At 43.2% G+C, this 24,667-nt stretch overlaps 2 protein-coding genes and 1 long non-coding RNA gene across 13 annotated transcripts in view; 1 reads left to right on the top strand and 2 right to left on the bottom strand.

Annotated features, from left to right (window-relative positions):
- The window catches only part of LOC127350901 (uncharacterized), a 48,799-nt gene extending 36,361 nt beyond the window's left edge, over window positions 1-12,438 (bottom strand). Inside the window, exons 1-2 of one of the 2 annotated variants that reach the window (XR_007880668.1) lie at window positions 12,028-12,438; window positions 9,427-9,556 (exon numbers count right to left, since the gene is read on the bottom strand). This is a non-coding gene — a long non-coding RNA (uncharacterized LOC127350901). The remainder of the gene's footprint in view (window positions 1-9,426; window positions 9,557-12,027) is intronic. The other variant, XR_007880667.1, reaches the window with a different exon arrangement.
- On the top strand, window positions 11,530-18,283 carry zbtb11 (zinc finger and BTB domain containing 11). Its single transcript, XM_051377949.1, has 10 exons — window positions 11,530-12,062; window positions 12,927-13,177; window positions 13,289-13,520; window positions 13,601-14,613; window positions 14,714-15,040; window positions 15,132-15,546; window positions 16,591-16,708; window positions 16,801-16,959; window positions 17,046-17,221; window positions 17,315-18,283. Exons 1-10 carry the CDS (start codon window positions 11,750-11,752, stop codon window positions 17,854-17,856), a joined length of 3,546 nt encoding a protein of 1,181 aa, XP_051233909.1. The 5' UTR covers window positions 11,530-11,749; the 3' UTR covers window positions 17,857-18,283.
- Window positions 18,284-18,644: 361 nt separating this feature from the next.
- Window positions 18,645-24,667, bottom strand: part of tp63 (tumor protein p63) — a 46,236-nt gene continuing 40,213 nt past the window's right edge. For 5 of the 10 annotated variants that reach the window (XM_051377954.1, XM_051377950.1, XM_051377951.1 and 2 more), the window contains 5 exons: window positions 24,490-24,614; window positions 21,717-21,862; window positions 21,186-21,351; window positions 20,234-20,327; window positions 18,645-20,135 (listed from right to left, as the gene is read on the bottom strand). In XM_051377954.1, coding sequence (XP_051233914.1) covers window positions 19,839-20,135; window positions 20,234-20,327; window positions 21,186-21,351; window positions 21,717-21,862; window positions 24,490-24,614 — 828 coding nt within the window. In that variant the 3' untranslated portion in view covers window positions 18,645-19,838. The remainder of the gene's footprint in view (window positions 20,136-20,233; window positions 20,328-21,185; window positions 21,352-21,716; window positions 21,863-24,489; window positions 24,615-24,667) is intronic. The other 5 variants (XM_051377952.1, XM_051377955.1, XM_051377959.1 and 2 more) reach the window with 2 other exon arrangements.

A 24,667-nucleotide genomic window follows, 5' to 3' on the forward strand; every position in this document is an offset into this window, starting at 1 on the left:
CGAGGGATAGTAGTATTGTGCTTGCTTATGCAAGGCACAATAATAAGTATGGGGAAGAGTAGTATTGTGCTTGCTTATGCAAGGCACAATAATAAGCCCGAGGGATAGTAGTATTGTGCTTGCTTATGCAAGGCACAATAATTACCCACACTGCTGCATTTTCATTTGAGTTGTTTTTTGTATACTCGCAAAGTAATCCTTGTTTAACTTTGTAAAAATCCAGAATTTTTACTTCTATTAACAAACTACTGATGAGTGTTTGCCTCCCAATTCAACTAGCTGAGCATGAGATGGGAGGAAATGTTACTAATTTGAAGTTCTTTCCAGCGTTCTGTGACTCCTTCAGAGACATTAAATCAGGCACAGTGACGATTCTTCAAACTTTCCCGCTGATCGCTTTACTAACATACTGTTTTAATTCAAGTGAAATGCTCTGCTCTTAACCAGAAAAGAAGTGAGGCGCTGTGTTTGGATGTGAGCAGGGAGAGCCCAAGTGAGCGAGCACCATGGAGTGTGACCCCGACCCAGCCCCGGGGCTGCACAGATAGCCTGTTTATTTTAGGGAGCCTCTGCCCGCTCTCACTGCTCTCACTTGAGGACAAAAACAGCTGCCTCGTTTCATGTCAGACAACAAGGGGCGCAGCGCAGGGTAGACCCACCACAACTCAGATTGACCAATTCTTTACTACAGAACTGTACCGCTTTTCTAAGAAGATGTAAGTTATAATGGTGTGAGTTCACAGTATATGTACACAGCAGAGAACATGAAACAGCTGGAAGTGATTTAAAGGCTCCATTCAATCAAAATATCTGTCCCTTTGATTTCTGCCCCCATACCAGGACAATGGAGGTGAAATAAATGTGTAGTGGACAGAATTAAAAAATGACATTTGAAAAATTCAAAAGCAAAATATTTTTTCCAAAACAATGTCTTTGTTACTGCGGATAATCCACAAACCGCTTTCTCAGGAATTTTAATAGGGACTATTTCTTTCTGCCATACATATCTGCATGACTAATTACCCCTAGTACAGTAAGTAAGAACATATGTTTTTTGTATTTTTTGGTTAACCGATCCCTCCAAGACAGGATTTTTGGCTTCTTCTCTGAAGATTTAATTAGTTTTGTTCACATTAAATCAAGACTGAAAGTTTTGCTAAAAAGCTATAAACAGCCACAGGATAATGGCAGTTAATTTCCCTCCATTTTGCAAGATTTTCTTGTTCTAGGTTGCTTTAAAGTCGTTGAGTGGGATGGGACCACACGAGGGGAACAACAAACATCTCTCCTGGTGAGGTACAGTGTGTTTCGTCTTGTTTTACCTTTGTGATCAAATATTTGAATGTTTAACTATAGCGCAGGAGTGCAACTGTAAGTAGAGATGAGTCAGAAAGTCAGCAAACAAAAGTAAACAATAGCCACACTAAGCTGCTGGTCATATCAGAGCAAGTCAGGCTGCAGCAGCTAAACCCCCTCATGTATTTAACTGAGCAAGAGCCAGTGTCACAGTCAGTGTTAAACTTACACAGTCTCACTTCAATGGCTGCAGCAGGGTTTTCATTTTAAACCACATCACTCCATCAGAAAGCCGACAGCCTACCTCAGTCTGACCTGGCACACATGTGTGAGCATGTGCAGTACAGTCTGTACAGTAGAGATCTCCACAATACAGAGGTTGTTGTCCATGAGAAAGTTCAAGACAAAAAAGAAACATGTGGCAACATGTGGCCTGTTGGGCACGGCACAGGTTAATGGTGTTGGGTGCGTCACGTCTGCTGCCGTGATTGTGCTTTTCATATTTAGTCACAAACGACGACCTGATTTTGAGTATTCATCTGACATCCTCGCGTTCGTGATGGTGCTTGAAAAGAGAGTCTCAGGCAGCACTTTGGGATTTCCAATAAGAGCTCAAGCACATCTCAAACCATTGAGAAGAAACTCTCCAGCTGATGTGCAGTGAATAACAGCATTATTCCAGCAATTCTTGGTGAATCTGTAAACAATAATTTTGTGGGAATAAATATGAACAATGAGCTGATGGAAATCCTCTACTTCCCAAGTGTTACAGTTCCCAGTTGCTGGCTCTGGGGAAAGATTCTTTGCATTGAGGACTCAGGAGGGAGCTCTGCACTTGTGTTTACACAGTCAACTCGTGATCACAAAATGATGGTGTCAGATAATAGAAGCTGGTTGAGATTTAAAGTTAAGAACAACAGCTTACTCACTTTTTCCCCTCTGGGTCTGTGGAGCAAAAAGTTTGGGATTTGATTTGGGAAGGCAGCCAAAACATTGTGGGAACAAGAGGTGTAAGGTGAGCTCAGTGACCTACTGGTTCCCAGCCTTCCCTTTGGCTTTCTCACTTTCTCTGCTCACAGCGCACCTCCAGACAAAAGCATCATTATTGCTCTTGGATTCCTCACTGGTGAAGTCTTGCTAGTGAAACAGGCAACGGCACAGAATAAATTGGGCAGTTTATGGCCTGTGATGGAGAGAGTCGAATGGATCCATGACGAGTAAGCCAGCATTGTGTGTTTCCAGTCATTCAGACTCTTAGCGGGAAATGTTACACCACAATATTTCCAATAGCGGTTTTGTCTCTCTCTCATTAGCCGCGATGAGCTTGTGGCTGCATTTCCTGGAAGCCGGAGAATAAAACAAATGGTGCCATGGAGAGCAAAGTCTTTGTTTTTAAAAGGTGTCAGTCCTTATTCTGTGACTTTACTGGATCTCCCTGCAGGTGAAAGGTCAAGGCAGTGAGTGTAAAAGATGTACTGAGGCTTGTCAGCATGTTAATCGGTCTGTTGGCTGGAGGCCCAGGCAGAGAGAAGAGCAGGACTCTAACAGCATTGTGTTACACAAAACAGGCTCTTCTCACACCATTGAGCACGTGCTCGTGTCTTTGTTGTGTGGAGCCCAACGGGGACTCGGAGTTTCTCAGGATATAGAAAATACATACAAAGTACAGAACAATGCTCACAGGACACGCGGTGATGTTCTTGATATCCACAAATCCTCATCCACGTTTTTCTATTAACCCTGTACATTATACTGTATAAATGTAAGCTAATAGAGTCACATGTGTAAATCAAAAGGATAACCAAGTTGGATGTCTGATTAAAACTTTTAGAGGAGCACTCAACCGATTTTACCAGTGAAATAACTTAGTAATAACTAGTCATGCTTAATACTACTCAGTCTGTGAAAACTAGGACTGTGTATAGGCAAGAATCTGGCGATACAACACGTATTGCGAGGTACAGGGGTTAGGTTACGATACATTGCGATACTGTAAGCAATATATTGTGAATTTTGTCTTATAGGAAATAAGAATTGGGAATGAGGAAAATATAAAGAACACATCACCATATGCATATATTCTGAGTGAAAAATGGAAACTTTTTTTATCCAACCAGAAATTAATGTTAATGTTCATTAGTTAACAAGTTATATATATATATATATATATATATATATATATATATATATATATATATATATATATATAAAATCAGAGATTTCCAGTTAGGATAAAAGTCAGAAGTTTTCCTATTGGTCTCAAAGACCATTAGTTCAAAACTTCATCCAGGATTTGTGCTGTTTCTGTTCATAGATATGAGAGTATTATAGCACCTTACTCTCTGAACTGTGTGCTTCAGTTCTCAGTCCTTACCTGCTAGATAATAATTCAAGCCAAACTGTGTAACAAAAGAAGCAGCAAAACATTCTTCCTCTAAAAAAATCAAAAGTTAAATTCATAATCAATGAAGCACATCCTAATCCAATTGCAATACACTAATCATTGATGATCAAATTTAGTATAAAACTAAAGTGCTATTTTCTGATCTCAGCAATCCTCAAGACTTGTTGTGGGGGAGCACAACACAGCACCCAAAGAGCACCGGACGTTCTAAGACAAGAAACAAGCTCACCGGTTGTATTGCTGCCAATTTTCTGAAAACACCCACAAAATGTCAGTTGCTCTAAGCCAGCCAGACAACAAAGCACTGAAGGATAAGCAAAAGTGGTGACATAAGCAGAGCCATGATTGAGAGCTCTTACATCATCATCCTCCATTCATGGCCTCTGTGCTGCAAAGCTCAGTTTCCTTGACAAACGGAGCTGATTGCCAGTGTCCTCCATGTTGGATTTATTCAGCAGCACCTGAATCACAAGTGGAAGGATTTGGGAAAACTCTGACTTGTGATACGAAGGTTTCCCTCAACTTTTATTACTTTATGGATAAAATGGTGAGTTTTCAAATACAGGTGTGCCTGCATCTTCCCTGTCTGTCTCTGGCATGTTTACAGCTGGCACAGAGATTCTCCTCAGGCAGTGTGTAATGGAAAAGTACTCCAGTGCCAGAGAGCCATAGCAAGCTTTCTATTACTATGTCTGGCCTTGGACACAGCAAGAGCAAGACAATGAAAGATAAGGCTGTCTCCACTTGTTCAGTTCCCCAGCAGTGTTTGCCCTTAGTCAGTCGGACACCTTTATCTTGCCCAGGAGTCTGGGTCAGACACAAGATCTTTCTGACTGCCTTTTAGCTCCAGTTCAGAACTATTAGTGTAAAAACCTGAGGGCATTAATCTACTGTGGACCTGAGATCCATAATATGGTTTCTTTCTTCCTCCTCTTCCATGCATAATACACATTGTCTGTTAATATGGCACAAGTGTAATTTTGTAGTCTACATCTTAGTTAAAGGTTCAGTGTAGTTAGCTCAGTCAGTAGAGCTCGCGACCCATGTACAGAGTTGCTGCAGCGGCCCAGGGTTCGAATTTGACCTGCGGCCCTTTGCTGCGTGTCATCCCACCTCTCTCTGCCCCCTTTCCTGTCTATCTTAGGCTGTCCCTATCCAATAAAGGCCAAAAAAATAACTTCAAAAAAAAAGGTTCAGTGTGTAGGATTTAGTGGCATCTAGCGGTGTATTTGCAGATCACAACACCTCTGCTTCACCCTCCCCTCCAAGCACAAAGGAGAAACAACATCTACAGCCAGTATTGGGTTTGTCTCTTCTGGGCTACTGTACAAACAAGGTGGTTAAACATGGCAGACACCATGGAAGGTGACATTTCATTCCAAGGTAACAAAAGCTTAATAACTAATGAAAACATACCTATACCTCTACATACCAATAGATTCTCCTAAATTTTACACACTGGACCTTTGAAGCAGACGTTCGCCATTTTGGCAAATATGTATATTTGCTTTTCTGGTGGATTACTGTATATGAGAGGATTGATACTGGTCACATGTACATCGTCAATTTTAGATTTAAATTCAGTTAGTTTAGCTTAGCATAAAGACTGGAAACAGGAGGAAACAGCTACCCTGGCTCTGCCCATAAGGTCAGCAGAAACAAAGTGTATAAACATTGTACAACAAGGGGTTATGTGCTCGAGCAGTCACTGAATGTGATGCCATTTACCACCATGGTAAATGCAGTTCAACAGCAGAGAGCATACAGGATATTTCCATAATCCAGTGTACACAGAATAGTGGATTGTATATTTTTTCTGATTTAAAACAAGAAACAAGTTCTGTTGACACGGATGACAATCTAATTAGGATTTTTTGTTTTGGAGTGAGGACAGTCTTCTTGAGGATCATCAAAGCATTGTATTCTTGTGAATTGTTTGGAGTGTAAAGCTTTACATTTATAAAAAAGTTCTGGAGTTGGTAGAGAGAAGGTTGTAACATGGAGAAGGCCAGGTTGGTTTTCAGTAGAGCTGAAATGCATGAAATTGTATCGTCGGCATAACAATGTACACTGCAGTTCTGGAAAACAAATATTTATTACAGAGTAAAAATCAGGGGACCTCATATTGATTCTTGATGAATTTAAAATCATCTGAAGGGCGCCCGGTTAGCTCAGTGGGCAGAGCTGGCGACCCATGTACCGAGGCTGAGTCCTTGCTGCAGAGGCCCAGGGTTCGAATCCGACCTGTGGCCCTTTGCTGTGTATCATCCCCTCTCTCTCTCTCCCCCCTTTCCTGTCTGTCTTCAACTGTCCTATCAAATAAAGGCGATAAAAGCCCCAAAAAAAAAAAAAAAAACATCTGAAGAAGCAGCTGCAGTCTTAACTCTACCAGAAACATGTGATTTTGATTCACCAAAACCAAGTGGAAAGCAACTTATTTAACAAAATGTTGTGAACAGTATAAAATTGTAAAGATCAAGTGCTTTAACAATGTCATCCATAACAGCACTTGCAGCCACGGCTGTGGCTAGAAAGGAAGGTAGTCACGAGTTTAGCAGTTATTCTAAGATTTTAGGCAGACAGGAATGCTTTGATATAGGTCAAATCAATATTTTCATTTTTTCAACTTCTTGCTTCAACTGCAGTGCGTGTAGTGGCCCATATAAAATGACTACAAACAGAGTTTGTGTTTATTCCAGGACAGTTAAGATAAGCTCAAATTCACAATGCCTTGAGATCTTGATCATTTAATATATCATGGCTAAAACTCTGGCTTTAGGATGAACTGGAAATAATTGAATGTCTTTATTCTTGGAAAATTGTGTGTGTACAGTCAATACTGGCCTGCTTCAACTGAGAGTGGAAAAAGATTCAACAGCAAATATACAACCAAACGCCAAATGGCCAACCATGCGGGTAATAGGGGCACTGATCAGTACTATTTCTCTGCACTACGATGCCAGAGGCTATGTTTACTCATTTCAAGGTTAAAGAATAGGGAGAGCATTAGTGTGAACCATTTTGGCTGACGTGTGTCTGTGCGTCACGTGAGGTGGACTATACATGACAGATGTTGTTACAACATATCTACTCTGGACGGGTGCAGCTTTGATCAAATCGTGAAACAAGCAGTAGTAGTGTGTCAGTAGTGGCTTTTTAGGGAGAATTCATTCACTCAGTCATTCACTATAAATTGAGAGACATGGCAGCCCATAAATGCATATAGATTATGTGGCAACTATGAATACAAATGCACCCAGAATTTAAAAAAATAAACAACCTTCCAGGGCTGGATGGGAAATCAAACATTTCCATTTAAGAAAAATGTATCTTAGCCTTAGAGGTAGCTTTCAGACAAAACACTGACTGAAAGTTCCAGCTGGATCACAGAACCTCAGTAAGACTGTATAACACCAACGGCACAGATAAAGATCAGTAAGGAGAATGGGCGTGCATACTTAATACATACACAAAATAGAGGTGCATACAGAGAAAAATTTTGCCTAAATCTGTGTAGCCTACAAGTGAAGCTGATTCCCCATTTTTCAATTCCAAAAATGTCAAATTATTCCTTTAAGCTTTCAGCTTTAATCATAGCTGAACTCTGAGTGCCTTGGATTGTCCTCCTCTTATATATGCAGCTTTCAGTGCTGAGCGTGTGTTGTTTTTTACCTGTCATGAAACATACACCAGCCTTCCTGTTTTGAGTCACGAATGCCTTTGTCTCTGTAGCAGAAAACCTGCATGAAACCTAACAGGACCTCTTGAGAGGAGGAAATGAACAGTGGAGCAAATACCTCACAAGGAGGAAGTGACAAGATGTGCAGATCAGCTATCACGCTGAGCGGTGACACTCGATTAAACAGAGAATCTAAACAGAGGTGTCTTTGTTGGAACGAAGTTTGAATGCGACTCACAGATGATATTTAACATTCAGTAACCTGTGATGTGGTATTAAGCCTCAACTGATGGCTGGGTGGAGCAAACAAATGTCCTCTGACACAGAAACACACTGACAGGATGCAAATAAACTCTTTCCCAGCGTTCATATAAACACTCAGCGACACATGTTGAGCTTCCTGCCAACAGCAACTGAGAATAAACATATTAAATCTCTGCCTCATAGGAGTGGGAACCAAATACATCAAACCAACTCTGTATGGGAATGGAAATGACAAAAGACCTGAAATAATCTAACAGTCCAACACATGTGTTTTTTTTGTCTTTTTATGTGCAATGAAGAGGCAGCTGAGAGTGAAAAGTGAGTTACAGGTTCACTCCTTTTGTGTGCCGTGAGTCAGGGATTTGTGTTCCAGCGAGGCTGGTTCTGAAGCAGCTAAATAGAGCAGCAACAGACACTGGCTGAGTTGAAATGTGTCAGACACACAGAGACAGTAGACAGTGTATCTGTATGATTGTACTACAGTGGATATTTCCACATTTTCCAGAGCTATGACAATATTTTGTTTCATTACACGGTACCAGTAAAATTATTGATCCCCAAAAGTCCCTGCCAGGGCAGCAGTTACACATGCATCGCTTCATTTTGAGCTGTAACTTTAACTCCCTTGGTCCAGTCAGTGTAAGCTCTGAATGCTGGAATGCAGTGGTGAAAACACATTACTGACCAGGGTTTGATGTCAGGTTTGGTATGTGACACATGGATGAGCAACAAATGATGTGTCGCCCCTCCCCTCCGGCTCAGAGTAATTCAGAAATAACGGAGCAGCAGAACATAGCGATTTAAGGATCATGTGTGACGTACAGACACTTTTACAAGGGTTGTAGTGCCACACTAAGGCCAGTTGGAGCAATACTAAGGATGCTAGAACAGAGGATTGAAATGCAGTGTTTCTTTCAGTTTATCTCTGGCATCTGTATGTGATTAAGAGATGGAAGGACACGGGATGATTCACACTCACTACCTTGATTTTATTGTGGGGGATAAAAACGCTGCTTGAAACTGACAATGAAGGTTTCTGAGCTGCCTGAAAGGCCTGTTTTCTCAAAGCTTAAATAAATGTATGGTACCCAGAGAGGGTCTCACTGGTCCAGCTTCTACAGTTTTAACACTGTTTTTCCTGTTCTTTATCATTTTAGCCTGAATATCTTTGGGATTGTAGTCCAGAGGATTGATAATACAAGCATACTGGAGAGGTCACCTTGGGCTCTGAGACCTTGTGATGAGCAATTGGTTTTAGCCGTGCTACCCATGCTAGCAGTGTGGCTGCAGGGATGGCAATGTAGGTCGGTACACCGCTTTGTTCTAGACTGAATTCCCCAAAAATGCATCGTGCTGACTTTGGTACATGACCATTTAACATCATTTAAATTGTTTCCAGTGCTTTGGTTTGTGACCTAATACCTGCAAAACTATTCCCATCAGCCTCAGCTGTTCTTTGTATTTAGTGGTTATTAGTAAGTAAGTGATAACATGCTAAACCAAGATAGTGAACACGCTAAATATCTGCATGTCGTTGTGAGAATGTTGGCATGTTGGTGTTAGCATTTAGCTCACAGAGCCGCTGGCATGGTTGCAGACTCTTACACTTGTTCTAGAGTAAATGATTAATCACTCGTTTTAGAATATGTTTGACGGATTAGTGAAAACAATCATTTGTTGCGCTCCTAGTACCCTGTGTGGTTCCAAAAGGAGCCTTATAGGGGCCTCACTCACAATACGTCAGTAATGGGTAGATTTAATATCAGTGAAGACAGGCACTTACGTTGGTACTCGCCCTACAGACATGTTGGTGGATGGACCGTCTTTTAAAGAGGCTGGTTTCATGCCTGTGTACTGGAAAGTCCCCACTACCCACAGTGGTATCATCCTCTTTATGTCTCTGTTCTCTGAAGCTGAAACCAAAAAGAGAATTTCCTCTCAGACATCAATAAACAAAAAGCATCGTCGGCACTGCAGCAGACCCCGTATGCCCCACCATGTATGGAGACTGTAAACTGTGATTTGTTTTTGAAACCATAACAACTCTTATCTTGTTTCTTACAAATGACAGATAGCTGGCTCATCTAAAGATACGAGGCGATAAGTGAGCTCCCATAACTGAAGCTAATGTGGAATCAGTTGTGTACAGTAGACACAGATATTCGACTTATCTCCACCACTGAGAGGGTCAGCTTATTGACACTTCTGTCAAGCTGATTATGTAAAACCAGGTCTGATCTCCTCAATGCCAAATGTTAAAGTTTACAAGCTGTTTTATGTGTTTCTGAGGACATAAGAGAATGTGTGATCTTTAACATTGCCTGTATGGAGTAACCTGCTTTCATACTGACAAATACCACAAAAAAACACTTTCATACAGGAAATGAATCAAAAACTCCTCTCACTTCACTCACAAGTTTGAAAAGGATGAAGAGAATAGTGGAGTACAAATAAAGCCAGCTTTATATAATAAGGCACAGTTTAACAAATGTTTGTGTGGACTGGAAAGTTAATGTAAATAATTGATTTTTAGACAGAACGCTGACAGTTAGGGAAAACCAGACAGAGAGAGGTAAACTGTTCCACAGCTGGGGACAACAATGGAAAATGTTCCATCATCCTTGGATTTGAACTTGGACAGTGAAAAGGAGAGTGTGAGTAAAGGACTTCAGGGTCCAGGTGGAGAAGTGAGGGCTGAGAAGGTCAGAAATGTAAACTGCTGGCCTAAAACTTTTAACAGACGTGAGCCTGCCTTTGTCTCAAAGGACTCACTACATGACGGCCTTTTCACTCTCACACCAAAATGACTCTGCCTTCCACCACACTGAATATTTCTGGTGTTTATCTAAGCTTGGTGCATCTGTTTTATTTTGTTTTTCCAAAGCATTTATAGAGATGTCCTGGGTGACGCACATTTATATTAAAAACTGCCCCTAATTTCCTATATTTGTACACTATTGATAGGATGCTCATACACTGTCACAGCTCAAGAATAGACACTAACAGTAATCACTGTAGGTTGGGACTGAAATGAAGGTGAAAAGTAACAAAGCTATACTGATTTATTGTTACTGGAAGAGTAGCTGCTCACTTTTACTCCACCAGTGCAGTAAAACGTAGTCTGCTGTCTCCCAATAAATTAAACTTTAGATACTGCAACATTTGCTTCATTTAACTCATACATGGGCCAACAGTCCCAAAGGGTGAAATAAAGGACTACTTCAGTGGTACAGTATGATAAACTACATTTATTAACTATATTTCATATACATACATACACATCGATATGATATAATAAAAACATCATATTGTGATCATTTGGACAGATATTGCTGTTGTAGTATGATCCACGATTAGTGTGGGAAGGATCATTTTTGCATCACAAATTAAATTTTCATTCAATAAAAATATTAAAATCATGATTATGTGACATTTTTGGGGGTTTGTATTAAACAAATCTGTTTTCTTAAAGCTAGAGAACAAGATTTGTAGGCCAGGGCAGCTCTTCAGAACTACAGTACTTCATTATAATGCTGTTCGTCACACAAATGTGTTTCTCAAAGATATTGCTCTTGGCCATTTTATATCGATAACATTTCAATTAATTGTGCAGCCCTAATATACACACTTTAATACACACTTTTAACACAGGCACCATAAATGTAATTTCCTTCATTACAATAAAGAAACAATTGAGAATAATAATGATCCTTAAATTCATAAATGGAATCATAAATTAATAAATACATGAAAATAAGAAACTGAAAACTAATCAAAGTGAAGTGATCATGTTTGGATTAGTAAGTTTGCACATTGCGCCCTCTTGTGGTGGATAACGCTCACGACGCGCTTCCGCTTTTGCTTACGCAAGTTCCGGTTGTGCAGCAGCCATTTTGTCTGTTCGGGCAAGTCTACCCTGACGGTTACGAACTGCAGTTCCACCTTAGGAAACACACATTTGAAATGTTGTTGTGGCGTCTCTATTTCATGTTATCTACAATCTGAGCTCTGTATAAAATTTATATCACAATTTTACAAGCCGAAGAGGGCCCTCCTCTTCGAGATAAAGCCATAATCCAGAGTGGAAAGCGCGGGTCAGCTGAGACATGTCGTGTGAAGAAAGCTACTTGGCCATCATACGCTATCTGACTGATGAACGGGAGCCATATGCGCCGGGGACGCCTGGCAATACCAAGAGAAAAATCCGTAAAGCGGCGACCTGCTACGTTGTACGGAACGGGACTCTGTTTTATCAGCGTCGACTGAAGGGCCAGAATGACTTCACGGAGCTGGAGGTGGTGCTGCAGGACGACCGGAGGAAGGAACTTATCAACGAGGCGCACATTATTGCCGAAGGAGGGGAGCACCTCAACCAGCAACTCACCTGGGAGTCCATCTCTCAGAAGTACTGGTGGAGAGGTAGGTTACCGGAGCCCGGTCCCAGCAGCTGGCTGTTCATTGGCACTGTGCGGTGATTCAACCAGCCGGGGAACCCGCGTAAACACGAGCCTGTAACAAATATAAATACGCCACCCGTCACAGCCGGTTGCTCTCTGTCTCCATCTGCTGGTTCATTAAAGGGCTGCAGCCTCGTTAATATGAGGTCTTTATTAGTGCCCACAGTTTGAACAGTGGTTCCCAACCCGGGGGGAACTTCATTTCTGTGTCGTTAAAACAACTGTAATATTTACAGGAAACAATCTGCTTAAAATTCATCATATCGCTCGTTTGTACACAGACTTCCTGCAGTTACTGTGTTCACTGTTTGGGTTCATTGTACAGTGTAACAGTTGTTCCCAAGTGTTACTGATATGCATTGAATGTAATCTGAAATATCCATAACGTCACATAGTCAGGGGCCATCAGTAGGGCTGCACAATTAATCTAAATATCATCGAATTCGCAACATGACCAAGTGCAATGTGCAAATCGCAAGTGCTGTAATGCTTCGATAAAAGGTCAAATGTGTGATAAAATAGCATTATAATGAAGTACTGTAGTGCTACAGAGGGGCACTGGTGGAAAAATCTTGTTTTCCAGAATTAAGATCACATGTTTGTTTGATACACACTCCCAAAAATTAAAAGATAATTATGATTTTATGTTGCTAAATGTCAGTGAATTTGCACAAATCTGATTGCACGTGAATGCACCACTCAGAAAAAACGTATACAAAAAACTCAACTGTACTTGAGGCGATTATTTTAGCAGAAACAGCTGGATATTGAAAATAATTGTCTTAATAGGAGTCGTTTAAAGTGATGGTGTCCTGTGTTTTGGCAGGTATCCTGAAGAATGTGAAAGACCACATCAGAGAGTGTGCTCAGTGTCAGAGCAGGCGGAGTGCTGATGACGGCTCGGGACCTCGGCTGTTCTCCCGGCCGGGCAGACGCAGAGCGGCTGCCAACCTGAACGATGAGGAGGAGGAGGAAGAGGAGGAAGAAGGGGGGGATGATCGTTTATTCCTCACCGACTCGTCTTGTCAGCTGAGGTCCAAGTTGGCCAAGACGATGGCCAAGCATGAACTGGTCTTTGTACGTATCACACTTTGCTGTTTCAGTCACAGAGATGTGATATTGTTTACTCTACAACTGAGTCTCTGTTGTTGTTGTTGTTGTTGTGTATTGTGCGTTCGCTCTTTCCAGGTGGACAGCAAGGGTGAGGTCAATCAGTTCCTGCCTAAACACAGTCAGACGATGTTGGACAAACTCAACCAGCAGCGCCTAAACAATCAGTTCTGCGACATCACCCTGCTGATCGAAGGAGAGGAGTACCGTGCTCACAAAGCTGTGCTGGCAGCGTGCAGCGAATACTTCCACGAGCTCTTTTTTGAGAAGGGGGCTGCCTCCACACATGAAGCTGTGGTGGACCTCTCTGGTGAGACTTTGTGCTGTTTTCTGTATCTGAGTGTTTGGCGTAGTTGCTCAGTTTTTACCCTCAACCTTCTCTCTCTCCAGGTTTCACCAAAGCCAGCTTCCTCCCGCTGCTGGATTTTGCGTACACGTCCCTGCTCACGTTTAATTTCTGCATAATGGCAGATATCGCCAACCTAGCCCGACATCTGCTGATGACCGAGGTGCTCCAGATATGCGAGTCGGTGCACAAGCAGGTGGAGGAGCAGAAGCTGACGGTGTACCAAAAAGGAGACGTGCACACTGTGTTGTCGAGCCAACCGGCTCCTCAGGAAGGCTTGAAAGACGACTCCGGGTCCTACGTGGTCACCATACAGAGTGATGGCAGGGCGGTGGTCACCCACAGCGGGGTTGCTGTTACAGGCGAGCCGTTAGCTTTTATTGCTCCTCCTGAAGAGGCCTACATCCAGCAGCCGATGACAGTTGTCACTGAAGCTGTAGAGGGAGACAAAGAGCATCATGGGGAGGCTGCACCGAGTGAAACTGTGACTCTGATCACTCACAGCGGACAGGCCGAGCCAGGAGAGACTGTCACTCTTATCTCACACACTGCAGAGGGGATGGAGGAGGAGACGATGACTGTGGTCACCCACAGTGGACAGGCCGGAGCCAGCGAGTCCCTCGCCGTAGTGTCGGCCTGCCTGGCGATGGAGCAGCCACAGCCCGCTGAAGCAGGAAGCTTTGTTATAAATGTGGACCCAGACAAAGGGAGCCTCTCGGAGGTTGTCAAACTGGCGTCTGAAGCCGCCCCCGAAGCTGCACCGCCACCTCAGGAGAAAGCAGAATCAGCACCTACACCCCTGAAACGTAAACGAGGGCGTCCAGCCAAGGTGAAGAAGGAAGTGGAGGTAGAGGAGTTTGTGCCGTTGGAGGAGGAGGACCCCTCTGCTGATGAAAGCCACGGAGACAAGCAGGAGACGGCGTCAGATGACCCCAACAAAAGACGACTCAGGCAGCGCTCTATAGCTGAGGGCGGTTATGCACGTTTACATATGGGGCTGGAGGAGGAAGAGGAGGGGAAGAAAGGTTCGACCTCGCCACGGGCCACCACCCCTAAGGTACAGTTACATTTCAATCAAGCAACGTATGTAAATGATTTTATTTTCTATGACGTGTTTTGTTTAGAGCGACAGACATTGAACATGGTTGTGTTTTCAGGTGGGTCCGAGGCCAGGTAAAAGAGGAAGACCACCAAAGCAGCCAGTGGAGGCTCAGGGTGATGTACAGTCTGTGACGGAGTCGGGGTCGGGGGCAGATCCGGAGGGCATTGCAGTGGAGAGCGTGTCGATAGAAGAGCCCAGCACAGACGAGGCTGGGATGAACGTGGCAAAGCCAGAGACTGCAAGCCAGCAGGATCAAACGCCGACGGAGAGCGCGGTGGATGGAGAGCACACATGCTCCGAGTGCGGCATGTCCTTCCCGAGACGCTACTCTCTCATTATGCACACGCTAAAACACGAGAAAGCGCGTGGATACAAGTGCAGCGTGAGTGTTGGCGTTGATTAGCATGTCACATTTAATGGCTAATGCTGTGTTGTGAAAACGTGCTGACCGTGCTGTTTCTGTGTCCCTGTAGCTGTGTAGCAAAGAGTTCCAGTACGCCGCCTCACTTCGCGCCCACCTCGCCCGACACAAACAGCAGAGCAGCCAGCGAGCAGTCGTCACCAAACCCTCAGCAGAACAGAGCTCAGAGAGCAAGGTGGACAGCGATCTGGAGGACAAGACGTTATCGCCACACACCAAACGGGAATTTGTGTGTGACATCTGCGGGAAGACCCTACCGAAGCTCTACTCACTGCGGATCCACATGCTGAACCACACGGGCGTGCGGCCTCACTCCTGCAAGGTCTGCGGCAAGACGTTCGCCCACAAACACAGCCTGAAGATGCACAGAGCGCTGCACGACGTCACCAAACAGTTCCAGTGTGAATTCTGTAAGAAGTCTTTTGTGAGCAAGCGGAGCATGGAGGAGCACACCAGCGTCCACACAGGTCAGTCTGCCTCCAGCTCAGTGTCCTTAAAGGGTCCGATCACACAAACCAAATGTGCTTTTATGGAATGTCTCGTGGTTTTGGTTTCATTTGTCCAGGTTTTGAGGTTTCTGTCTCCGCCACTCCAAGAAATGTGAGAGAGACAGATATCTTAAAACCCAGGTGGATAAATCCAAAGTGATGCGCAGCTGGACAGCGCTAACCAGAAGTGAGGGAATGTTTTTTTGGATGGGCAAGCTGACCCTTTTTCACCATGATATCCCTTAAAGGTTATATATATACTAAATTCAGACACTAGACACTAGATGTCGCACTAAAGCACCAGCATCTCGGACCAAAACAAGGGGCGCCAAGGCTGACCAGACTCCATAGACAAAACTTTTTTACCTAGCAGATAATCATAAAACACACTTAAACAAATAAAACTCAACAGAACTGTCTTTTAGTCAGCACATGGTCTTTCCCATGATGGTTTGGTCAAAATAAACAGTTCACTTACTAAGTTAGATGTGAAAATATTTGTGAAAAGCGCTGCAGTAGTGATGGCAACGTGAACTAATCCTCAGGAACAAATCTGCCTGTCAAAGTACGTCCACTTAAATTTCTTGTTTAGTCACTGATAGACTCCGGTTGTTATTCTAAGTGTCATTGCGGACTACAGTGATAGACCTTCTGTTGAACCAGAACCAGCCGTTATATCGCTCGCCATACTCATATATCATCGTAACATCATAACTTTATACCAAGTGGACAGAAACAAGATAAAACTCACTTAGTCTTTCCACTGTTCCGCTGTTGGTCGTAATAAATCCTTCATTCACAGAGGTAGGTGAGAAGAACAGAAGTTTCAGATTCTGTGTTCAGTTGTACACTGAGGGACTCGCATGCACTGACAGACCACATTTGTAAACAAACCACAGAGAGGCTGCAATAACAATGACATCATTCTCTGCTCGGGTCACCATGACTCCACTATTTCTTTACACAGTAAATAGTTGTTAGCTTCTATGTTAATGTTTATATCTCATATAACCTTTTAAACAGGTGAATCAAAGTATCTATGCAACACTTGTGGAGCAACGTTCCATCGAGCCTCAGCTTTGAGCAAACACCTGAAAAAGCACCAACCCAAACCTGACGTCCGTCCATTTGCCTGCGCTCAGTGAGTAACTGTTCCACTCTCTCACTGATGTCACATGACTCGAGGCATTCAGTGGGTTGATGGTTAAATGTTTTTTCTCATGTTACCTGCAGCTGCGATAAGAGGTTCTATGAAGCCAAAGATCTCCAGCAGCACATGAACAAGCACATGGGCCTGAAGCCGTTCCAGTGCCAGGTGTGTGGGAAATGCTACAGCTGGAAGAAGGACTGGTACTCCCACGTCAAGTCCCACAGCGTGGCGGAGCCCTTTAAGTGAGTGCTTTTGTAAACACGCCACCCAGAACGGTGTCTGGCTACTGGGAGTCTGCATATCGATCACGTTTCATGTGTCTCCTCAGGTGTAATGTGTGTGGGAAGGAGTTCTTTGAGAAGGCTCTGTTCAGGAGGCACGTGAAGAAAGCCACGCACGGGAAGAAGGGCCGAGTAAAGCAGAACCTGGAGAGGGAGTGTGAGCAGTGTGGGAGAAAGTTCACTCAGCTGCGGGAGTACAGACGCCACGTCAACAACCACCAGGGTGAGACTCCTAACAGGACAGGAAGAGACAATCCCGTCTTTGTGGAAGCTCATTTTCATTATGTGTGTTTCTCCCTTCCTCCCTCTCTTCTAGGAGTGAAGCCATTTGAGTGTCTGACTTGTGGCGTCGCCTGGGCCGACGCCAGGTCTCTCAAGCGCCACGTCCGCACGCACACGGGAGAGCGACCGTACGTATGCCCCATGTGCCAGGAGGCCCACATCGACGCACGCACCCTACGTAAACACATGGCCAAGTACCACGGGGACAACCTGCCCGGGAAGATCATGCTGGAGAAAGACACCCTCCAGTTCCACAACCAGGGCACCCAGGTGGAGCACGCCGTCAGCATCCTGGCGTCCGAGCTGCCCCCCGAGCTCCGGCCGGCGCAGCAGCAGCCCTCGGAGGAGATCGAGACGGTGCTGATCACGGAGGAGACGGTGGAGGCCGTGGAGGCGGTGCAGGCCGTGGAGGCTGCGGGTGACGGCTCGGTGGCGACGCTTTCGGATCAGGGCATCATGCAGGTCGTGAACTACGTCCTTGCCCAGCAGGCACTCACAGAGGCCAAGCTCGAGGAATCGCCCGAGGTGATTCAGACCATGGAGGTGGAGGTCGCTCACGTGGCTGAGGTGGAGTAACTCTGCAGCAGACGTCGGGATTCCCACACAGACTGATCACACTGATTCTCACAGTCTGTATAAAATGTAACAGAATGTAAAAAGATGACTATTTTTTTTGAAAATGTAAATACCGTAAGTGAACCGTGAGTATTGTCTGTTCAGAACTGTGTTGGACGAGTTGTCACATTTCTATGTTCTATGTAAATAGCTAGATATACAGTAACAAGATTGAGTTACACATCTATGAAATTTGGCACTCAGGAGAAATAAAGGTAGGAATTAAGACGCTTGCTTTGGCTAAATGTATTTCACCCCGTCATCTTTGTCATCAGCTTTTGGTGCTGACAGAGAGAAGCTGAGACTTTACTGTAGCAGAGTTCTCTACTCTGCCTAGTGTCGGCTTGAAGGATGAGCAAATAAAAAAACGTCTACCTTTTGTTGGTCATTTCAGCGTCAGTTACATTCTTCTCCACTCAGCTGTCTTAGAACAGTGCTCTCAGTATTTTTGTTGTCAAGGACCCCTCAGACTTGAATTTGATTAGATGTAGTCTCAGGGATCCGTCTGGTAAGATTTAGTTATTCCATAACTGTCTCTATATCAGCAGGAAAGGTTGACATTTAGATGACTTCAGTATGGAATGTAATACTAAAAATGTATATTTATCGATATTGATTCGACCCTCACAGTCAGTGATATTCATTCAATTGAACAGAATTGTGGCTGGTGGTTTAACCTGTGTTGAACTGTAAAAATAAATTCATATTTAAATGAAGCCATAGATAAAATAATTTGACACAAAGGAGTATTAACATGCAATACAGCAAGTATGGATATTTATTTCAGATTTATATCAAAATACCCTCAGTATATTGCAACATATTTACAATACATTGTACAAAAATATGAAAATGCAGATGGTGTCTGCTTTCTAACAGTTCTGGCTACTTGAAACAAGTTTGAAAAGGGTCTATGGGGTAGTGTAGGTACACACATACTGTATGCACGCCTTTGAATTAATACAAACATTGTTCTTACTGGTAAAGCTACCAGGCAATATTCACATCAGTATGCTTTGTTCTTTAGGGAGAAAAACAGAACTATACAAATTTATATACATTTATATCATAGGTTCTGGCCAGTTATCAAATGAAATAAACCTCTACCAAAACATATTTCATGAGTAAAAAAAATACTTGTGCTAAGCATCCGGCAAGAGCAAAAGTCTGCTCTTAAAATGCAATCAACCACTTTTGCACAGCAGTAAAACAACAAGAGCAACAAACACAGAAGGACATCAGTCATAGTATTTTACTGTAAAACACTGGGTCAAGAACATTAGGCCTATATATGGCTACATCAAATGAATGACCATTTGTCACTTAAACACGCATACTTCACAACCTGACACAAAAAGATGATGCATTGGTCTCACAACAGACATAAAACAGTAAAATATAGAAAGTACAGCAGAAAAACAAACTGCCCATCAATTGACATAATACTTCTGACAGGAAATGTTTGAAATGTATACAATCAATGCTGACTTCTGCCACAAATGAACACCAGTGTACCTGACTAACTTGTACAACCATAATGGTGAAAACTTAGAAGTCTATTAAAAATTAAAATACACTTTTGCTATGGCCCATAGCAGAAATATAAGCCCTACTAAGAAGCCCTCTAATGCAAGTTTTGTTTCCAGTCATGCTTTTACATGGGAATGAATCATGAACACTTATTAACTCAAAGCAATCTTGAAATCCTCAGCATTTCTTAAGTGCTCTCAAGAAATTAGAACATAATAAAATGCACCCTTGATCAACACCGTTTATTTCTCCTCTGCAACGACAACCAGAACAATAATGAAAATAAGTGCATTTCTATTTGAATATGTATTTTGTTCTCAGCAGTATTTGCACTAATACCACCTTTTCAAATGAAATGTTCCAACAGCAGGCGTGAAATGAGAAATGGGAACATCGAGAAGAGGACAGATGTCTTACTCTCCCTCCTCTTTGATGCGCTGCTGTTTGTTGCGGCGAGAATCCAGGTCAAAAGAGAAGTCAGACCACTCGTCGCGCGGCGGGAAGGAGATGGTCTGGCGCAGGGTGAAGCGTACGGCGTCGATGACGCGCTCGCCTCGGGCCTCGGAGGAGCCCACACTGACGGTGGAGGCCCCGCTGGTGGTGCGCACTATGTGGGGAGGTGGGGAAAAATCCATGGCCTGTCGGTGCTCCATGATGCCCTTCCAGATGATGTGCTGGAACTCTGCAGGGATCTTCAGCCTGGACAGGTCCTAATGGTCATTACACAGGGGAGCGTTAGTATTCGCAGGGGAGGCCACTCTTCTCTCTAACCCATCATATGACTCGTGTTGGATAGGCAAGGGCTCACCTCCATGTTATAGTTCTCAATCTGGTAGATGTTGCTTAGGCCCTGTGCTGTGAAGTAGTCCAAGCAGCCTGCGCAGCCCAGCCGTATAAGGAAGCTGTGGGAGGAAGAGAGGAGGAGGTTCAAACTGATGTTCACTGACTCAGTGTTCATATAGTTCATGTATCAATCTATCACTCTACTCAAGACTTTGTAAGACCTGCTTTTATACTGATCAAAGTATCTCTATGTTTAGCATATTAAGCATAATGTGATAAAGTTAATACACTTATTTAAAGTTAGTTAGAGGCAAAAATATTTAAAGCAAATATAAATATAATACATGTAAAACAATATGTTTTATTACAATTTAAGGCCTGGGTGGCTGCTAAATGTATCTAATTCTTCAGCATGAAAATGTTCTGTACATTTAGAGACAGAAAGGTAAAAAGTTTGCACAATGTCATGCCCTCTTTTTGTCTATTCTATTTACTGTACAACATTTGATCAATCAGATCTTCATCAGGCACAAAACAGCAGGGGCAAACATTACGTACTTATTATTTATATGATCTATTTAGAATTTGGTTTAAAACTATAATTTAGTTTTACTTCTTATCATTTATGAGCTTTTTGTTTTATTTTATAGTCCTTCACATATCTTTTTATTTCTAATATAATGTTTGTTTGTGCTGTTTTGTGCCTGATGAAGATCTGATAGATGGAAACGTTGATGGAAACGCATCGTGGGAGCAAGTTTCAGTGTGTGGATTCTACGTTTTGCCTCAGTGTCCCCTGTTTGGTCCAGAACCTGCTGAGGAGGTCATTTATATTTTATTGCACTATATATTTATTGGTTTTCTGCCTAGTGAACCGTGTTGTTTTTAAAGTGCTATATAAAGTTTTTACGAATTTCAAACTGAACTCAGGGAGAAGAAAAAATGTAGATGTGTCCCGCTGTGGATTTGTGAGGTACCTGGAGATGCTGCTGTCCATTGGGTATGGAGGAGGGGGAGTACAGTGGGAGGAAGGCACCATGGGTAGCTGTGGCTGCAGTGCGTGTGTGGGGCTCAGTGAACTCATGTCAGCGTTCATGGGGATGTGAGTGCCCATCATAGGAGACACTGCAGAGACAAAAGGAGCTACTGTGAGCTTTATCTTACTGCTCTGGGATTTAGAGATAAAGAGACGTAACGTCAACTGAAACACATGGGTATGGGAGGGGAGGGGGGCATGCAGAGGTTACTCTTAACATGACACATAATGCATCATAACAGGTCCTGCGGGAGAGTCTCACAGGGATCACATTCTTTTTGAGAAGGAAGCTTTCTGTCGGGAGGTGGAGGGGAGGCTGGGGTCTGAGAGGTGTTCAGGTCCCCTCCTGCCTGCCCTGACATGCTGCTTTTATAAGTATACAATAAGCCCAGGAGGGACGAGGCGACTGGTGGAGAGGGGGGGGGAAGACGGCCTGAGATAGACAGGATGAGAAACAAAGGGGCACACTTACTGTCAGTCAGGCCTCCAGACATGCTGGATGGGGTGAGTGTGTTACGCTGCTGGGGGTTCATTAGCTGGCTGACAGAGGGCAGCTTGTTGACTTTTCCGTGAGTTGGGGAGCAGGAGCCGTAGGAGGGCTGAGACGGCATTGAAGTCCTGGGGCGGGAGAGAGGAGGTTACCATCAACGTTCAGCAGCACTCAGACTTAATGACAAAGGCCTGGTCACTATTGTCCTTTAATGGAAACAATAAGAACTATTCTGACAACAGCAGTTTAGACTATTACAGTAATTAAACTAAAGTTTTGGGCACACAGAGAGAGAGGTGTCCTCTGCATACTGACCACATGTTTCAATGGTGGAATAGCAGAGCAGTGAAAGGACAGAGTTCAAGCAACAAAAAAAAGCCATTTATTATGTTCCAACAGACAAAAGTGCAGCAGCCACAAAAATACGATCTGTTTCAAACAGAATGGTCACAGAGGCAAATCTGCTCCATACATCCCAGAGTGCACATCTGCAGTTCAAAACAAACACACAAACTGTCCTGCAGTGACTTTAGAAAACATGACCAGCATTAGCAAAAAGTTATCTCAATAATAATAAAAGTCTCTTTCCCCCAGAAAACCCCACAAGGTAGATTTTGTGAGTCCAGCTCTCATGACGATGCAAAGGCACAAACACATTCACTTCTCCGTAGGTCAAGTAAGAAAGAAAAACAGACATTTAAGCTTGGTTCCTGTCCAACTTCAGCCATCATAAAAGGCTGAATGGGATGAACGTTTCACAAACACTCTATGCAACACATTAATGACACAGAGGATGCCATCACAATAGACAACCCCTGCAAAATATCCCTTTTTATAGACAAAAAATAACACATGCAAACCAGTCTACAAATCATAATGAATTTAAAAGGCCACTTCAGTAGGCAGGAGTGGATAAACAAAGGCTTTGTCCAGCATGTAGAGCCACAGCCTACATGTCACACTGATACTGCTAATAATGGCTGAACACATGAAGAAGAGATAATCCATGATGTTGGAGCAGCAACAGGTGTTAAAAACAGGAAGTTTGAGTGTCAAGTCCTCAGTGCAGAATCCCAGGAAAAGGCAGAAAGGGAGGAGACCAGAAAAATCAAAGTTGATAAAAAGGAGACAGAGACGAGGTCCGTGTTACTCAGGAGGAGGAGGAGGAGGAGGAGGAGGAGGAGGAATGTGGAGCAGAGTTTCAGGAGGAGCTGCAGCGCCGCCTCTGCTCTCCTGCAGGTTCCATGAGCTGGCTACCAAGACGGGTTTTTATCAGACTGCAGGGAGGAACCAGAAAGAAGAGAGAGAGCAGAAATAAGGGCTCACTGACGGAGGAGGAAAGAGGAGTGACCCCAGAGAGGCCCAGAGGTTCAGAAAAGTTAAAAAAAGAGAGAACTTTACAAAGTTTGTGTGACAGACAACGTTCTGCACTACTGACACTGTCCAGAAGATGGCACTCTACAAACACAGATAACAGCATTTCAGTGCTGGTGTGTTATTTCACATTTACACAGTGAAGGAAAGAAAAAGGCCTGGAAACATTTGCTGCTGACAGAACCTTTTATTTCAAAGGCTGTGAGAGGAACAATGTAGGAGGGGTAAATTACACAAGAGAGAAACAAGCTATGAGGATTTTAAGAATTTAAACACAGAAAACTCAGAAAAACATGCACGATAGCAAAATTAAGAAGAGTAAATATAAAGAGAAATATTCCCTTCCAATATTCAGACTTAAAATATTAATTTAGAATCTAAACTGTTCAATAAATCCACTAAAACCTGAAATTCATTTTGACTTTGTTAAATGTCTGTTTATAAAATGATTGTTAATAACATTTACCAATACTTTATGGCCTGACAGCAACAGGTAGCCAACAACAAACAGCAATGGAGTAAAAACCAGCAAATGCAAGCATTATCTCACTGTGAGGCTGTCTGCCAGTCTCTTAATGGGAAACTATAATATAAGCAATAATTATCATCGTGAGGCTGTCAAACTATCATTTACACCCATCTCCTCTTTTCCATAGCTTATAGTGAAATGGGCGTGGATAAGGAAAAGTGTGTGTGAACATGTGCGTCTCAGACAGTTTTAATTATGCTCAAACGAATAGATAAGGCTGTGGCACGGACTTTGTTGGGTGCTGTTGTGCAAAAACCTGGCAAAGCACCCAAAGGCGTTACCACCAATCTTTGGAAGCTTCTCCTTAACAAAGCATAGCCAGGTACATTTGTCACGATTCATCAGCTCTGGCTCTTGTCCCATGAGAGAGCAGAGGAGAGAAAAAAAAACAGTTCTACTTGATGCAAGGCTCACCCTCCGGGTTGGAAGCTTTGGGCACATTCTAGACAAACTCAACTGCTGAGAAACGCTGAATGACTTCCATTTTAGAGCAATTATTATCAGCTTTTATATGATAGCTGCTTCAGTGGCAGCAATAAATAGAATCAAGAAATCTCATGCATAGCCTTTATCAGTGCAATCCACTGTTCCAGCAACAAGTCAGTCACGTTAAGTCAGTTAAATCACTGCAGTCTATTCAAAACAAAAACAAATGTCATCCAAAAAAACAAAAAAGCTTCCGTGCAAGCAAACCAGAGATCAAGGGAGCAAAGCTAAAAAGAAAAGCAGCACAAGGAATACTAGTCCACTTGAAACCGAGGGTGAGCCTTGCAAGTCATGTAGGTCTGTCTTTCATAATGAGCTTGAGAACAAATGAGCATCACTGTATAATGAATCTGAACGGGTACTCACTGTTTCTGAAGGAGATTCTGCTGCTGCTGCCTGTACGACTCTATAGTGTGCTGTGGCAGAAACTGCATGAGTTCCAGAGACTCTTTGATTTTTACCAAAATCTCATAAATTTCACGGCCTTTGATCTATAAGAAAGAAAAGAAAAGAACGTCAGTAAGCGGCTCAGATGCACTCACAT

This window comes from Dicentrarchus labrax, unplaced genomic scaffold, assembly GCF_905237075.1.
Source record: "Dicentrarchus labrax unplaced genomic scaffold, dlabrax2021, whole genome shotgun sequence".
Lineage (NCBI taxonomy): Eukaryota > Metazoa > Chordata > Actinopteri > Moronidae > Dicentrarchus > Dicentrarchus labrax.

Coding starts and splice junctions, on each gene's coding strand:
- zbtb11 (XM_051377949.1), top strand. CDS start 11,750: ATGTCGTGTGAAGAAAGCTACTTGGCCATCATACGCTATCTGACTGAT. Junction 13,178..13,288: donor CCAAGCATGAACTGGTCTTT/GTACGTATCACA, acceptor CGCTCTTTCCAG/GTGGACAGCAAGGGTGAGGT. Junction 17,222..17,314: donor CCACGTCAACAACCACCAGG/GTGAGACTCCTA, acceptor CCTCTCTTCTAG/GAGTGAAGCCATTTGAGTGT.